Source organism: Mus pahari, chromosome 14 (genome assembly GCF_900095145.1).
Source record: "Mus pahari chromosome 14, PAHARI_EIJ_v1.1, whole genome shotgun sequence".
Classification (NCBI taxonomy): Eukaryota; Metazoa; Chordata; class Mammalia; order Rodentia; family Muridae; genus Mus; species Mus pahari.
The window spans coordinates 43,155,264-43,171,614 of record NC_034603.1 but is presented as its reverse complement, the minus strand read 5'-3'; the positions used below and the strand labels follow the sequence as shown (position 1 = coordinate 43,171,614).

The 16,351-nt window shown below is 50.4% G+C and overlaps 1 protein-coding gene and 1 pseudogene across 1 annotated transcript; one reads left to right on the top strand and one right to left on the bottom strand.

The window, feature by feature from the left end:
* Positions 1 to 3: 3 nt before the first annotated feature.
* Serpinf2 (serpin family F member 2) lies at positions 4 to 7,993 on the top strand. Its single transcript, XM_021213631.2, has 10 exons — positions 4 to 108; positions 1,131 to 1,197; positions 1,335 to 1,373; positions 1,483 to 1,545; positions 1,816 to 2,017; positions 2,493 to 2,636; positions 2,781 to 2,984; positions 3,314 to 3,456; positions 6,091 to 6,295; positions 6,892 to 7,993. The coding sequence occupies exons 2-10, from the start codon at positions 1,135 to 1,137 to the stop codon at positions 7,302 to 7,304; spliced, it is 1,476 nt and encodes a 491-aa protein (XP_021069290.1). The 5' UTR covers positions 4 to 108; positions 1,131 to 1,134; the 3' UTR covers positions 7,305 to 7,993.
* Positions 7,994 to 12,192: 4,199 nt separating this feature from the next.
* LOC110332571 lies at positions 12,193 to 12,780 on the bottom strand (annotated as a pseudogene).
* Positions 12,781 to 16,351: the final 3,571 nt, after the last annotated feature.

Below are 16,351 nucleotides of genomic sequence, written 5' to 3'. Positions count from 1 at the left end.
AAGGTCCTGTGGGAGGAGAGAGCTGGCCGCACCAGGGGGAGCGTGGGGAGCAAGCGGGTCCAGGAGAACACCGTGTGCTGCGTGTGCTGCGCTAAGAAGCCTGAAGAGGTAGGATGGAGGGGTGGTGCAGCCTGCTGCTTGGGCAGCAGAGGAAGTGGAGAGCTGCCCCCTTGGCAAGGGGGGTCTGGCTGAATTTATTCAGGGAGCCTGCAGCTTCACAGCGTCCTGGGGTGGTGAGGAGCGGAGGTACAGGCAGCTCCAGGAGAAATCTCTGGAACTTCAAAACCTGGAGGCCTACTCTTGGTGGGAAGAAACATATATCCAGATTGGAGATATAAGGCCCTGGCTGAAGGTTCTTGAGCACAGTTATGGAGGTCTAGGGATAACAGAAGGACGACCTTTTAGAAGAGCTGGTCCCTGAAATAAGGGCTGAGGATGGGAAGGAAGCCCTTATTGAAGGCCCTAGGTTGAGGCCCTCCCCCATCCACCAGCTGGGCTTCCCCGAAGCACCCTGGATCAGAACTTGGAGCAGAAGTGGGATGAGGCTTGTAGTTCCCGTAAGTCCAAAGGTGTCTGGGCCAGTCATTCATTGGTCAACAAAACAGTTTCTGGCTGCCCTGCCATCCCAGATTAGCTCTCGGAGCCTTTGGGTAGGACCAGGGCAGCCTGAGAAAGGCTGGATGAAATGAACAACAGGTCAGGTGGCTTTGCTAGGAAGGGAGCCAAGCATCACACTCAGTATTTACAAAGACTCTTATTTGGGTCCTCAACATCTACATGGGAGCAGGAAGGACTTCTGCCATTACCAAGACAGGGTAAAGCCAAAGGCATTAAGGGAAATGCACAAAGTCCTCTCGCAAGACGTGCGCTCTAGATTTGAACCCAGGACTGATCCACAATGTAAGACGAAAAGAATGAAGACTAAATGAGAAACTATACGGGTGAAAAAAAAAACATGCTTATGGAAGTTCCACCTCTCAGAGTGAGCGAGGTCCACAGCTACTATGTTTTGAGTCCAGGTTCCGCAGCCTGGTGCGGACAAGGAGCCCATGGGTAGCGAGCGGTCTACTACTGCCTGGTCCTTGAGTGTGAGATAGGAACTAACCCTCCACCCCCTGTTCTGGATACAGGAACATGGCACTGCTCCAGGGGCTCCTGGTACTCGGCTTGTCCTGTCTACAAGGTCCCTGTTCCATGGTGAGACAGAGCTGAGGTCTGAGTGGGAAGCGGTCAGTCAGGCTGAAGGAAGGGCTGGGGGCAGGGGAAGTCTGGGAGAGGCCAGAGGGGAGGAGAGGGAGGAACGCTGAGCCCTCTGTTCACCCTTCTCTCAACAGTTCTCTCCTGTGAGCGCCGTGGATCTCCCAGGACAGCAGGTACTCAAAAGTGAGAGGTTTGGGGGGAAGAGACAAAGGGGCGCACCTATGTCTTGGATGGGGACCCATGGGAAGGGCCTTTTCTTCATCTCCTTTCTCCTTGCTACAGCCAGTGAGTGAGCAGGCCCAGCAGAAGCTGCCCCCACCTACCCTCTTCAAGTTGGACAACCAGGTACAATCAGGTGGGGCTGGGGAAGAGTGGGTGGGGCCAGAGGGAGGAGGAGGAGGACCTGATAAGTGGAAGCAAGGGGATGGGGGTGGTGGAGACAATAGTTATGGGGCTGATGTTCAGGGGTTCAGAAGGGATGGGGTAGGAGGGACTTCAGCATGACTCTCCTCTCCTCAGATCTGGAGCAAGGGCCTTTGCTGCCCTGTAGCATCAGGGCAGTGAGAACCTGGAGCTACTCCCTTGACCTCACTGACTCCCGATCTGTCCTTGTAGGCTCTCGGTGACCATGCTACCCTCAAGAGGTCCCCAGGAGACTGCAAGAGTACCCCAACTGCAGAGGATGCTCGCAGGCTGTCTCAGGCCATGATGGCCTTTACTACTGACCTGTTCTCTTTGGTGGCCCAAACATCCACCAGCTCCAACCTTGTCCTGTCACCCCTTAGTGTGGCCCTAGCACTCTCTCACCTGGCACTAGGTACTGGGGTCACACCTGTCCAGAAGAACTAGGAGACCACAGAGGGTTCGGTGCTGCAGAGGCTGTCCGGGGGCGGTTCCTCCATCAGGGACACGTGGCTATTTGGTAGAATGCAGGTCCCTGAGCCGTCACCACCCTCTGAGTCAGAAGTCCAGGGCTAAGAGTGTGGTAACTGACCAGTCCCCCTAGTTATTTTAGCACAGGAATCTGATAGCTACAATATCTTCCAGTGGACACGAGTGTCTCACTGTGGGAGACACTGCTGTTCAGGGAAGAAAGATACCTTGAGCAAGGTGACATTTCCCAGCTTGTTAGGTGCAGAGATGAAAGTAGAATCCGGCTCCGTGGATCCCCAGAGGGGAGCAGAATGGTAGTCTGTGGCCATGTTCATCATGGGGATATGAGAGGGTAGGAGTGGGCAGTGGGGCCAGAAAGAACCCGTGGCCTGGACGTCAGCCTGCTTGGTCCCCTTCAGGTGCTCAGAACCAAACACTACAGAGCTTGCAACGAGTGTTGCACGTGAACACGGAATCCTGCCTCCCGCATCTACTGAGCCATTTCTACCGGAACCTAGGCCCAGGGACAATCCGACTGGCTGCCAGAGTATACCTGCAGAAAGGTAGGTGCTGGTGGCAACAAGAACCCTGCCTCTAGTGCACAAGGGGGAGGGGGAGGGGGAGGGGGAGGGGCTTGGCCTCGGGTAGCACACACTGGTGGATGTGAAGGAGGCCCCTGGGATGAGCTTGTGGCTCATTGCGTGCAGGGTTTCCCATCAAAGATGATTTCCTGGAGCAATCGGAAAGGCTCTTTGGTGCGAAGCCCGTGAAACTGACTGGAAGGCAGGAGGAAGACCTGGCGAACATCAACCAATGGGTGAAGGAGGCCACAGAGGGGAAGATTGAGGATTTCCTCTCTGAGCTGCCGGATAACACCGTGTTGCTTCTCCTCAATGCCATCCACTTTCACGGTGCACTGTTCTTCTTAAGCCGCTTACCCCCACAGCCCCACCCCGCCCTGTCGTTGCAAGCTTCGCTCTGAGGTTGCTCGGCCATGAAACTGGGGATTGTCTGGGCACATGAAAAGGGAAACTCAAGCCGTAGAGGCCAGGCTGCTTTGAGAGAAAACTGGGGCTACAGAGGGATGGAGAAATGCAAATCAAGTGTAGGGAAGATTCCTAAGATCCGCCAGATGTCAACCAGCCAGCGCCTCTGGGAGCTGTTCCTTGGATGGGTTTAGGTAAGGCAGGCAGGAGGCTGGTCTTATGTTACATGGCTCCTGCCCTCTGGCTGGCTGCAGGTTTCTGGAGTACCAAGTTTGACCCGAACCTCACCCAGAAAGATTTCTTCCACCTGGATGAGCGGTTCACGGTGTCGGTGGACATGATGCATGCGGTGTCATATCCTCTTCGATGGTTCCTGCTGGAGCAACCTGAGATACAGGTCATTCTGGATTTTGCCTTTGGCTAGCAAACTAGGCCTGGTACTGGGATGTAAAGTCTGGTCCCTGGGGTAGGTGGCCCCCGAAGGGTCTATTAGGCTGTGTCTACCCAGGACACAGCCTCTTTGAGGTTCATTGGCTCAAAGAAAATATATTGAGTTTTTGTCACATGCCAGGTCACTGTGCTGGGGTTTTAGCGCGTGGGGGGGGGAGGGGGGATCCAGGGCCCTGCTCGTAAGGGAAGATGATAGGAGTTCTCACACAGTGCTTCATAGATGGGAGTTGGGTTTCAAAGCTTACTGCTCTGAACATTCTGATTGGATGAAGCTCCATGCCAAGCTGTCTCAGCTAAGGCTTCCCTTGTTTCTAGCCTAATCGTGACTCCTTGGCTAGAGTATTGATCCTTGGGCCCATCATCTGTGGCTGAGATAACAGGACGATGGGCTAGTTTTGTTTGTTCGAGAGTCCGACAATGTTACACAAGCTGGCATTGAACTCATGACTCTCCTGCCCCAGCTGTCTGAGTGCTGGGGTCCCGGGTGTGTGGCACCACACCTGCTCATCCATTCTGTTGGTTAGTTTGACTAGGCAAGCTGGGCACAGCATTGCCAGTTCTGCAGGGAGGAGCCATGTGGAGGGGGCAGCCAGGCTTCTCTGTAGCCCGTGGTGAGAGGATGCAAGCCTGCTCAGCTCTACTTAGCTCTCACCTTCCTGTTGCTTCTTCCTTGAATACTACAATATCTCCCAGTGGACATGAGTGTCTCACTGTAGGACACTGAGGTTCAGAGAGGAAAGGTTCTCTGGCTCCATCTCCGCATCCTTACACTGGCAGAGGACCTGCCTGCAGGCATCATGCTGGTACCCAGGGAGGCCTGAGCCTGGTCATTTCCATGCTGCCCTAACTGCACGGATTCTTTAAAAAAAGGTCGTGTGAGCTGAGTGTGGTGGCTTACACCATAATCCCCAGCACTCAGAAGGTTGAAGCAGGAAGACTGTGGTTGAAGATAGTTAGGGCCACATGACCAGACCCTGTCTAAAGAGAGAGAGAGAAAAAAAATCTCTTTATAGCAGACTCTCTGGGTGAGGGTGAAAGGCGAGGGCAAGCTTCCTACTCTTTGCTGTGGCTCCTCTACCAGTCATTTTGAAAGCCAGTAGCCACATCTATCTGTCACCTGCGAGGAGAACTGAGAGGCAAGGACAGGAGGGACCATAGCTTGTTTGTACAGCTTGCTGACAGCAGATAGAGAACTCAGGCTGAAGTGAAGACACTACTAGAAAAGTCAAAGTCTGTCGGGATGTGTAGCTGAGTTGTTGAGTGCATGCCTGACACCCACAAAGCCTTAACAACACATAAACCAGGCACACGGACGTACATCCGCCATCCCTAGTACTTTTAGATTGAGATAGGAGGATCAAAAGCTCAAGGTGGAGAAGTGGCTCAGCAGTGAAGACTTCTTACTGGCCGCTCTTGCAGAGGACCAGGGTTTGATTCCCAGCACCCACCACACAGCTCACAACCACCTGTAACTCCAGTTCAGGGGGATATGGTGCCCTCCTCTGGACTGTGAGGGTACTGCAAGGACATTATAGACATACACTCAGGCAAAATACCCATACACATAAGATAAAAATAAACCTTAAAAAACATTCAAGGTCGTTCTGAATTACAAAGTAAGTCTGAGGACAGCCTGGGTTACATTACCCTGTCTAAAACACAACAAACTTGGGCTTGTTGTACAGCTCTGTAATCCCAGCACTCAGGGCAGAGAGGCAAGAGAGTTGGAAGTACGTAGCCATTCTTGGCCAAATAGTCATTTCTTTATCTTTTAAAAAAAGATTTATTTATTTATTATATGTAAGTACACTGTAGTTGTCTCCAGACACTCCAGAAGAAGGTGTCAGATCTTGTTATGGGTGATTGTGAGCCACTATGTGGTTGGTGGAATTTGAACTCAGGACCTTCTGGAAAAGTAGTTAGTGCTCTTAGCCACTGAGCCATCTCTCCACCCCTAAACCTTCATTTCAAAGCCAGCTTGGGATCCATGAGACCCTGTGTCCAAAAAAGATGGAGCTATGTGTAGTTACACACATCTTAAATCCCAGCAGTAAGTGCTCTTAACTGATGAGCCATCAATTGGGTGTGGTGGAGCACACCTTTAATCCCAGCACTTGGGAGGCAGAGGCAGGCAGATCTCTGTGAGTTCAATGCCAGCCTGGTCTACAGAGTGAGTTCCAGGACAGCCAGAGCTACACAGAGGAAACCCTTTCTCGAAGAAACAACAACAAAAAGATGGCAACACCAAAAAAAAAAAAAAAAAAAAAGGTGGAGAGCAATGTAGGAAGACAGCTGATGTCTACCTACTTCTGACTCCATACACCTATGAGCAAACACACTCACAGCCATACAAACATGTATGCTTATGTGTGCACACACAGAGGTATAAAAGCATTATCTCATTTGGTCCCATGTCACCTCGCAAAGGGCCAAGTGGTATTACTCCACTTCATGAGCTAAGTGAAAGCTAACCCTGAAGTTCTGGCTCTCGTCTCAAAAGTACAGAAGTAATTTTGGCCCAGACTCCAGAAAGGTCCAGGGGCTTTCTGGTCCTCATGTTCTCTCCTTTTCTTATCTGTAGGTGGCTCATTTCCCCCTTAAGAACAACATGAGCTTTGTGGTCGTGATGCCCACTTACTTTGAGTGGAACGTGTCCGAGGTACTAGCCAACCTGACCTGGGACACTCTGTACCATCCCTCGCTGCGGGAGAGGCCCACCAAGGTGCGGCTGCCAAAACTCCATCTGCAACAGCGTCTGGACCTGGTGGCCACCCTCAGCCAGCTGGGTAAGGAGCTTGGGGATAGGGTACCCCCAGGTGGTCTGGGCAGAGTACGGGAGCTGCCAGCGTGCCTGAGTCAGAGGTGGCCCTGCTTCATGGATGGGAGCATTTGATATGCTCCTCTAGACCTTCTATCTTGGGGTGGATTGGAGTGAACTACCCTGCTTGCTGCCTGAGACTGAGCACATCAAAGAACCCCAGGTAAAGAGGTCAGGGTGATGACCTGAACCTTGCTGGCTAGCTTGGAAAGGGAAGAGGAGAAGCTGGGCTCACCATGGTGAAGAGCCACAGCTGCTCTGCACTAGGCACTGAAAGCTCACCGTGCACAAAGTCTAATGGAGCAGGCACGTGGAGACTCAGGTACTCACAGTCTAGTGTGAGTGGTAAGTCCGAGGGTGTCTCTCCAGTTTACCTCCAGAGAATATCAAACCAGTACCTAGCGCAGATCCTGATCAAAACAAGGCTTCTAGAAGCGTTGTCTAGACTGGGGTCTAATAGATTCCGATCAACCGCTGGGTTCAAGTGTTCCCTTTAGCCAGGATGCCAGGGACATCCAAATAGCCTTGGGGCAGCACTGACCAGTCATCCGTTGTTCTGGGCAGGCCTGCAGGAATTGTTCCAGGGCCCAGACCTGCGTGGGATCTCTGAGCAGAATCTGGTAGTGTCTGGCGTGCAGCATCAGTCTACCATGGAACTCAGCGAGGCTGGTGTGGAGGCGGCCGCAGCTACCAGCGTAGCCATGAATCGAATGTCCCTCTCCTCCTTCATTGTGAACCGACCCTTCCTCTTCTTCATCATGGAGGACACCATCGGCTTGCCCCTCTTTGTGGGCAGCGTGAGGAACCCTAACCCCAGCGCGCTGCCCCAGCTCCAGGAACAGCGAGATTCCCCTGACAACAGGCTCGTAGACCGGAATGACAAAGCTGATTTCCACGGAGACAAGACCTTTGGTCCTGACTTGAAACTTGCACCCCGCCTGGAGGAAGACTATCCCCAGTTTAGCTCCCCCAAGTGAGGAGGGGCCCTGGGCAGCAGCATCCTGAGTCCCCACCTGGATCAGTCAGCATCTCAGCTCCTGTGACTCTTTCTAACCAGCTTTGTGGGATAGGGTGGGACCGGAAGGACCATCACCAGTGATCAGAGCTGTTTTGCAGCAGCTCCTGGGGAGAGGAGGTGAGGGTGGGGCCTGGAGGAAGGCAGGCACAGGGAATCTTCTTTCTTCCCAAGGGGCTCAGGGGGTGACCCTTTGTGGGCTGGCACTTGTGGACACAGTTTTGGCTAGAGGTAGGTCAGGTGAGTCCCTAACTTAGAGTCCCTCCATATTTGTAAGCAGAGGCTGGGGAGGCCATCTTTAGACGTATCCCAGACACCCTGGGTGGGAAAAGGAGAGACTAGTGTTGGTCTCCCGAGCTTAGACTGGCCTTGGTGTTATACTTCATGGGTGGAGGCTGACCTACCCTGTCTCTGGTGTCCTTTGCTGAAGACATTCAGGTCCCCAACCCGTGTCCACCCACCCAAGTCACCCCTCTGGTTTTTGGAGATGCCAACACTGCCAGGAGTCTTCCTCCTTCATCTCTCTCTTGTCCTCCCCTGCCAGGAAGCTCGGGGACTGAGGCAAGGAAGGGCCCCTTTAGCTCCCAAGACTCTTTTGTAAAGTTTTTGTAGTGATTTTTATGCCACCTGAATAAAGAATGAATGGGCCGGGCTGGTTTGACGTCACAGTTCTGGGCAAGTGGATGTGGCTGGGAGGCACCCATGGGGCAGATTGCACTGAACCCTCTCTGTGCCACGTTTGGTCCCTGGCCACATGCCAGTCCTCTCTAGGCCTACTAGGTCTACCTCCATGCCAGCCTGGCTCAGCCCTCAGCCTTTTCCTCTATGTGTGCCCCGGGCAGCGGGTAACAAGGACAGTTCAGAACTGGCAATTAGGGAGCTAGCGGGTTTCTAATTACACCCTAGTTGCTATGCCAGGACCAGGCGCCCGCCAGCCGGGGCCAGGCTGACAGCTGGAGGCTGGCAGTGTCTGAGAATTTTGGGGATGTAGTTGGGGATACTTGGCACCAGGCTGGCTACTTCCTGCGAGAGAGCAGAAGCTGGAGGCAGAAGTGGTGTGCGTGTGGATGGAGAGAGCTGCCCTCTGGGGTAGGCACATCTCCCTCATGAGATCTCCCGTGTGTCTGTGTGGCAATAGCCCTCTGGAGCCCCAATGTTCCTGGGCAGGGTCGGGTGGGAAGGATGAGAAGGGTAAGAGGTCCCTGGTGTAGGATCCTGATGCTGGTAAGTAAGTATGTGTGCATGGGGTAGGGGTGGGAGGTGGACACACTAGGGAAATGTGTGGGTTGTCAGAGGGTGAGGGTCCCTAATTGAGCCACGAACAGTGGAGCCAGGAGCAAGCCGGTGACACCAATCAGAGCAGGAGCCGAAGGAGGTGATGAGAGCACCTCAGAAGTTTCAGGAGGAGAACTGGAGGGCTGCTGGGGCGAGGAGAAGCAAGAGCAGAAGGTCTGGGCTGGGGACATGTGCTGAAGTCCAAGATGAGCGGAGCACGGGGCTGGGGAGGAGGGAAGAGGGAGGAGGGAGGAGGGAGGAGGAGACAGTAGCTGAGTACAGGACCTGCAGCTCTAGGACCACACAAAGAGAAAAGAGGTCTGCTATCCACTTTTATTTTGTGTGTATAAGTATTTTATCTGAATGTATGTTTGTGTGTCACACACATTCAATGGCTATGGAGACCAGAAGAGGGCGTCAGATCATCTGAAACTGGGGTTGCACACCATATGGGTGCTGGGAACCGAACCTGGGTCACTGAGAGAGCAGCAAGTGCTCCTAACTGATGAGCCATCTTTTCTCCACTCCCTCCCTCCCCTCTCCTTCCCTCCCCACTCCCTCCCTTCCTTCCTTTTCCTTTTGTTTTTTTGTAGACAGGGTTTCTCTGTGTAACTCTGTCTGTCTTGAATCCCCTTTGTCGCCAGGCTGGCCTCACACTCACAGAGTGTGGCCTGCCTCTGCCTCCTGAGTGCTGGGGTCAACGACATGTGCCACCGCTGCCCGGCATTCCCTGACTTTTTAAAAAAAAGATTTTCATTTTAATTATGTGTAGGTATGTATGCATGTGTGTATGCGTGGGTGTTGGGGGTGGGTATGTGCCAATGAGTGCAGTTGCCCTCAGGGGACAGAAAGAGGGTGTCAAATGCCCTGGAGATGGATTTACAGGTGATTGAGAACAGCCTGCTGTAGGTGCTGGGAACAGAACTCCAGTCCTGCATAACAGCACCACACAAACCACTGAGTCAGCTCTCCAGACCCCTAGTGTGTGTGTGTGTGTGTGTGTGTGTGTGTGTGTTTAATTTAAAATTTTTACATTTATTTAGTGAGTTAGTTTTGTTTTGTTTTGTTTTTGACACTAGATTTCACTATGTAGCCTTACTTTACCTGTCACCCATTATGTAGACCAGGCTGGCCTCAAACTCACAGAGGTCTACTGGCTTCTGCCTCCCAAGTGCTGGGACTAAAGGTGTGCACCACCACATCTGTCCATTTCCTCACTTATCTATTTATTTATAATTGCACACACACACACACACATATACACACACAATTATAAATTGTTCAGGGATCAAATTAGTATCAAATTATAATTATTCAGGGATCAAACTCAGGCCCTCAGCCTTGGCAGCAAGCTTCTTCACTTGCTTAGCCATCTTGCTGGCCCTTTCCTTCAGCATTTTGTTTTGCATAAATGAATTTCTTTTTCTCTGTCCTCATGCCTTGCCCCTGCCTGGAAGTTCTGGGGATTTAACCCACTGTTGTACCGCTGAGGTATGTTCTAGCTCAGTTTACAGACTCTTGTTCCTGTCGGGTTTCTTGCCTCACATTTTGGAGGTTAGCCTGTGTTGTGTACAGCAATGCCCCTTCACCCGGAAGCCTTGGACTTGTGAGATGCTGGGTCTGAGCGCTCAGCTGTGGAAGACTCGCGTGGCTTCTGAATGGAATGAAGTGGGAACAAGAAGGCTGGTTGGTTTGCCCACCCAGGGTGCAGATCAAAGTCATAGAACTTGTGGGAGACCACAGGGGATTAGAGAACGACAGACTCAAGGATGATGGGATTTGTCCTTGCAATTTCCAGGTTCTTGTAAGAAATGGGTAGGGGTGGTGCCCTTGACTGAGCTAGGAAGCAGAAAAATTGTAGGGTGGTTGGGAGATTTAAACATGTTATAAAGGCAATGTTCCTCTAATACAGGGCAATCACATGCCCCATTTTGCCTGGGGAAAATTAGAGTTATTTCTGTCACTTGAGCTAATTAGTAGCATCCAGTCTTACTGTTGGAAGTGTCCTGTGAGTTCATTCCTGGGCTACCAAGTGGATGGATCTGGGAGGCATGGGACCCCTGACTATGGCTTTGAGGTCATCCATTTTGAATGTCAAGGAGTTGACTGAATATTTTGGTAAGGGCTGGAAGTGTATATTTAACAGCATGGAGATGCTTTAAGTCATGGAGCTAGGGGCTGGGTGGAGCTCCTGCTGAGCATGTGAAAGGCCCTGGGTTTTGTCCACAGTGGGTGCAGGGGAGACCCTGAACTAGAAGAGATCCTTTAAGGAGATATTCTGTTCCTAGAAAGGAAAAGGGTCCAAGGATCAGCAAGCAAGACAGAGAAGATAGGGTGCTTAAGGTGGGAGAAAATGGCAACGAGAGAGAAGGAACTCTGAGAAGACAGCTCTGCTCTGCTGCCTGCTACCAAGGAGAGTGTCCATGTGGCAGTCAACACAAGTCACTTGCTGCAGTGGTTTCAGAGGAGATGGGCACAGAAGCAGAGGGAGGAGGAAGTGGGAGCCGAGACTGTGTAGACATAAGAGCAGGCAGCTCTTCACGTCATGGCGGTGAGGGAAGTGGGCAGTGACTTTAGGAGTGTATCACAAAAAGGAGAATTTGAGATAATTAAAGTCCCCCCCTTTTTTTCCTGTGTTCAGATTGAATCCAGGGTCTTGTATATGCCCTACAGTAGACTATAGCCTCAGTCCTGAGACCCTGACTCTCTTTAGACTCTCTCTGTCTCTCTGTCTCTCTCTCTGCTTTTTTGTTTGTTGTGTGGGAGTAGCTCGCTCCATGTTGTCTGGTTCCACAGCAAGTACTACCAGCTGTGCCTGGAAGTTTGGACCGTCCGTTTGTTGGACTGCCGATGTTGTCTAATTTCCTGGACTCCCACAGAACTGAAACAATGAGATTTCTCCACCCTTCCAGTAGAGGGTGATCTCTTGTCCAGGGCCTTTGGCAGCCAGTTGCTTCCAGAAGGCTTTCCCATCATGCATCTGTGGCGGTTGGCTTGGTAGGAGCCGTGGTGTCTACAGAACCCTCTTAGGCAGTCCGGTTCTTCAGGTGCAGCCCTGGGAGGCACTGGTACTGGAACAGCAGCAAGCGCAAACACAGTGGATTGAGGGCCCTCCAGACAGCTATAATGTTCCTGCGAATAATGCCTTGTGTCAACATATTCATTTTATTCCTTGGTGGAGTGGGGGATGGGATCTAGGGCCTCATGCATGCCAGGCAAGGACCCTATCAGAGCTGTACCTCTGGTCCTGTGGGAGGTGTTTGGTGCATTTAAAAGTAGAACATTGGGCTTTCGCTTCGGGCTTGTTTTTACCGGTCAGGATGGCTACATGCGGTCACACATGATGTTAGCATTCACTGTCACATTGTTCTTCACAGTTGCCATAGGTGATGGGTAGAGTTCCTCATTTTCTACACCCATGCGGATGCTGGTGTTTGTCACGTGATTAATTAATTAACATTATTATTATTATTTTAGAGAAACATTGTTGTTTAATGGTAAAGCTCAGCACACTCCAGCACCAGGCCTGGCATGGAGTCAAAGCATCAGGGACCACTGGGTGACCCCACGGAGCCTCACATGATGAAGAGGATGAGGAAGGCGACCATCAAACAGAAGAGTCCCATGGCCTCAGACAAGGCACCCCAGAATAGCATAGGAGAACAGCTGCTGCTTGAGAGACAGGTTCTTGGCATAGCCAGTAATCTAGCTACCAAACACTGTGCCAGTGCCAGCCCCTGATCCTGCCACACCAACTGTGGCAGCCCCAGCACCAACAAACTTGCCAGCAAGCTGCGCGTGGTGGCACACACCTTTAATCCCAGCACTCGGGAGGCAGAGGCAGGCGGATTTCTGAGTTCGAGGTCAGCCTGGTCAACAAAGTGAGTTCCAGGACAGCCAGGGCTACACAGAGAAACCCTGTTTCGAAAAACCAAATAAATAAATAAATAAAAATAAACAAACTTGCCAACTGTGTAGATGTCCCGGGAAATGACACTGGTCTAGAATTCCTGTTTGGTCACCTAGAGAGGGGAGCGGCTGCAGGCAGGCTGTTTAGTTGGGGCCTCTGGTCTACTCAGGGAGGCAGACTCAGGCCTGGTTAGACTCCTGGTACAGGAGCCAATCAGAACTAGAGAAATGAGCAGGGCCTTGGTGGTCTGCATTTTTCAATCTCCCAGCTCTAGCCCTTGGTCTTAGTGTTCCATGAGATTAAATTTTATCAACCTGATAAGAGCTGGAGAGATGGCTCAGTGCTTAAGAGCACAGACTGCTCTTCTAGAGGTCCTGAGTTCAATTCCCAGCAACTACATGGTGGCTCACAACCATCTGTAATGGGATCCGATGCCCTCTTCTGGTGTGTCTGAAGACTGCTACAGTGTTCTCACATATATAAAATAAATAAGTAATTCTTTAAAAAGGAGTTCTTATGGTTTAATTTGATTATTGCGATGATAACATTTTTTCTTGGTGATTTGGGGACTCAAACCTAGGCCCCCTTTTACTTACTTACTTACTTACTTATTTATTTAAATTTAAATAATAACATGAATAATAAACATTTAAATAAATTTTTAGCTGGGAATTGAACTCAGGACCTCTGGAAGAGCAGTCAATGCTCTTAACCACTGAGTCATTTCTCTGGCCACAGAGCCCCCCCCTTTTTTGGTAGGGCTTTAGGTAGGATATCTCTATTATATGACCCTGGCTGTCCTGGAACTAGCTATGTAGACCAGGCTGGCCTTGAACTCACAGAAATCCTTCTGCCTCTGCTTCAGGAGAGCTTGAATTAAAGGTACCACACGCAGCTGAGGGACTTTCATACGCCAGGGAAAGTGCTCTCTGACGAGTCTCATTCCTAGCCTTATGGAATGCCTTTGTATACATTTAGTGTCCCCTTGGGATTCTCCCAAGAATTACTTGGCCTTATTTTTCTCTTAAACTATTAGTTAAAACTTTTTGCTAGATTTATTTTATTTTGTGAGTGTTTTGCCTATGTGTATGTCTGTGCACTGTATGCAATCCTGGTGCCCACAGAGGTCAGAAGAGGGTATTGGATCCCCTGGAAGTGGAGTTGTGATGTTGTGAGCCACCCTGTGTGTGCTGGGAACTGGGCTGGAGTCCTCTGCAACAGCAACAAATACTCTTAACTGCTGAGCCGTCTCTCCAGGTCCTCTTGAGGTTTTATAAGTATTTTGTATACGTTCTTTGAGAATCTCATACAATTTTTTATCTTATTCACACAGTGCCTCTCAGCTCCTCCCAGATCCACCTTCACCTCTCTACCCCTCCATCCACAGTTTTGATTTTTATTGGTGTGTATGTGTGCGCTCCTGTGGGTGATGCTGATGGAGGCCAGAAGTGGGTGTTGGATCCCAGGGAGCTGGAGTTACGGACGGTTTTGATTCTCTTGGCTTGATGCAGGTTCTGAGAACGTAATTCAGGCCCCTGCACGGGCCACAAGTCAGCCCTCCAGCCTTCTCTTGAGTTATTTCTGGTTTTCTTGTTGATTTACACTGTTCTGATGTGGTTGTGTTTTCTCTTCCTTTTACAGTATCTACACAGTGTGAAGAGAGACTTCTAACTTTAATGTCACATTGATTGTTCATCTTTTCCCTTATAGTTTGTCCTTCTTTGGATGTAGGTCTTTATGTTGGCCTTAGACTTCCAACAACTCTCCTGTGTGCTGGGATTACATGTGCACCACCACACCCAGCTACTCATTGTCTGTCTGCGTGTCCTGCGTATGTCATGGGTTGCACGTGTAGATCAGAAAATAGCTTGTGGGACTCATTTCTCTCCTTCCACCCTGTGGGGCTTGGGGGTTGACTAGTATCCTCGTGCTTAGTGACAAGTACTTTTTACTTTCAGAGACATCGCTTTTCTTTCTTTTCTGTCTTTTGCTTTCCTTTTTTTTTTTTTTTTTTGATACAGGGTCTCACGTAGCCCAGGTTAGCCTCTTTTTTTTTTTTTAAAGATTTATTTATTTATTATCTTTAAGTACACTGTAGCTGTCTTCAGACACTCCAGAAGAGGGCGTCAGATCTTGTTACGGATAGTTGTGAGCCACCATGTGGTTGCTGGGATTTGAACTCTGGACCTTTGGAAGAGCAGTCGGGTGCTCTTACCTACTGAGCCATCTCACCAGCCCTAGCCTCTTTTTTTTAATTTAAAAAAATTTTTTTTATTAATTATTCCACGACATCTCATGATATCCCCCTTCCCAGTTACCCCTCCACAACCCCCCACCATCCCATCTGCCTTCTCCCCATCCCCTTCGCCTCTATGAAGGTGCTCCCCACCTACCCACCCACTCCTGCCCCACCGCTCCAGCATCCCCCAACACTGGGGCATCAAACCTCCACAGGACCAAGGGCCTCCCCTCCCATGCTGTCAGACAAGGTCATCCTTTGCTACATATGTATCTGGAGCCATGGATCCCTTCATGTGCACTCCTCTGGTTTGTGGTCTAGTTGTCGGAGCTCTGGGTGGTTTGGCCAGTTGACATTGTTCTTCCTGATGGGCTTGCAATCCCACCTCTGCTCCTCCAGTTCTCCCCCCAGCACCCCCACTGGGGTCATGGAGCTCAGTCTGATGGTTGACATCTGCATCTGCATTGGTCAGGTGCTGGCAGAACCTCCCAGGGAACAGCCACTCCAGCCTCCAACTCCTATGGGAGGTTGATGTGAGCTCCTGATCTCCCTTCTACTTTTCAAGTCCTGGGATTACAGGACTCCACCATCCTGCCTGCCTAGATTTGCTTTATAGAGCATGGTATTGCTTAAATAACACAGTGGGAGTGATGGGCTCATCTTGCAGAAGCAAGAGGATCACCAGGAGTTCCAAGCCAGCCTCAGTGAAGCCGGGTCTCAATGATCGATCAATCAGGAAAGATATCAGTATCGTCTGTGCTCAGAGTGTGGCACTGGATGATGGGAGACTGAATGAGACATTTTTCACAGGGCATCTCTTGTTGCTTTTGACACTGTGTGTGGGTACACGCACACATGCATGTATATGCATGTATATGCATGTGTGCATGTGAACATGTATGTGCGTGTACGTGTATGTACACACATGTATAGATCAGAGGACGAATTTGTGGAGTCAGCACACTCCTTCCACCTGGGTTCCAAGGACTGAACTCATGTCACCGGGCTTAGACTGCAAGTGCCTTTGCCCCTAACACAGGGCTTTGCCTAGATGCCCTCCATAGTTTTATGGAAAGCTGGACTCTGATTGTTGACACTCATCTTCCTACAGAGCTGAACCTTGCCCACTACAAAGTCTCGCTGGCCCAGGCTCTGCTTTCTGTGGCCTTCCTGGGGATGCTTGTAGAGTCCCCTAAACTTTCTCTCTTTTGGGCCTTCCCTAATGGCCATTGGGCATAAAGCAGCCCAGAAAATGTGTGTTATATAGGGTTAGAGAGGAATTTTTTTTTTTTTAAATTAGTGATTTTTAGAGACAGGGTTTTCCTGTGTAGCCTTGGATATCCTGGAGCTCAGAGATCTACATGCTTCTGCCTCCCAAGAGCTGGGATCAAAGGTATATGCCACCATTACCTGGCCCAGAAAGCAATATTTTTAATCAGAGTAGCTGCAACATGAAGCACCCCAGAATCTCTAGCTTCCTGGAGCGGATCCCATACTAGACGGTCGACAGTTCAATGTGCATGAACTTTGTTCCCTGAACAAGATCAACGAAAATATTTTTTTTCCCTTTTTCTTTTTTTTTTTT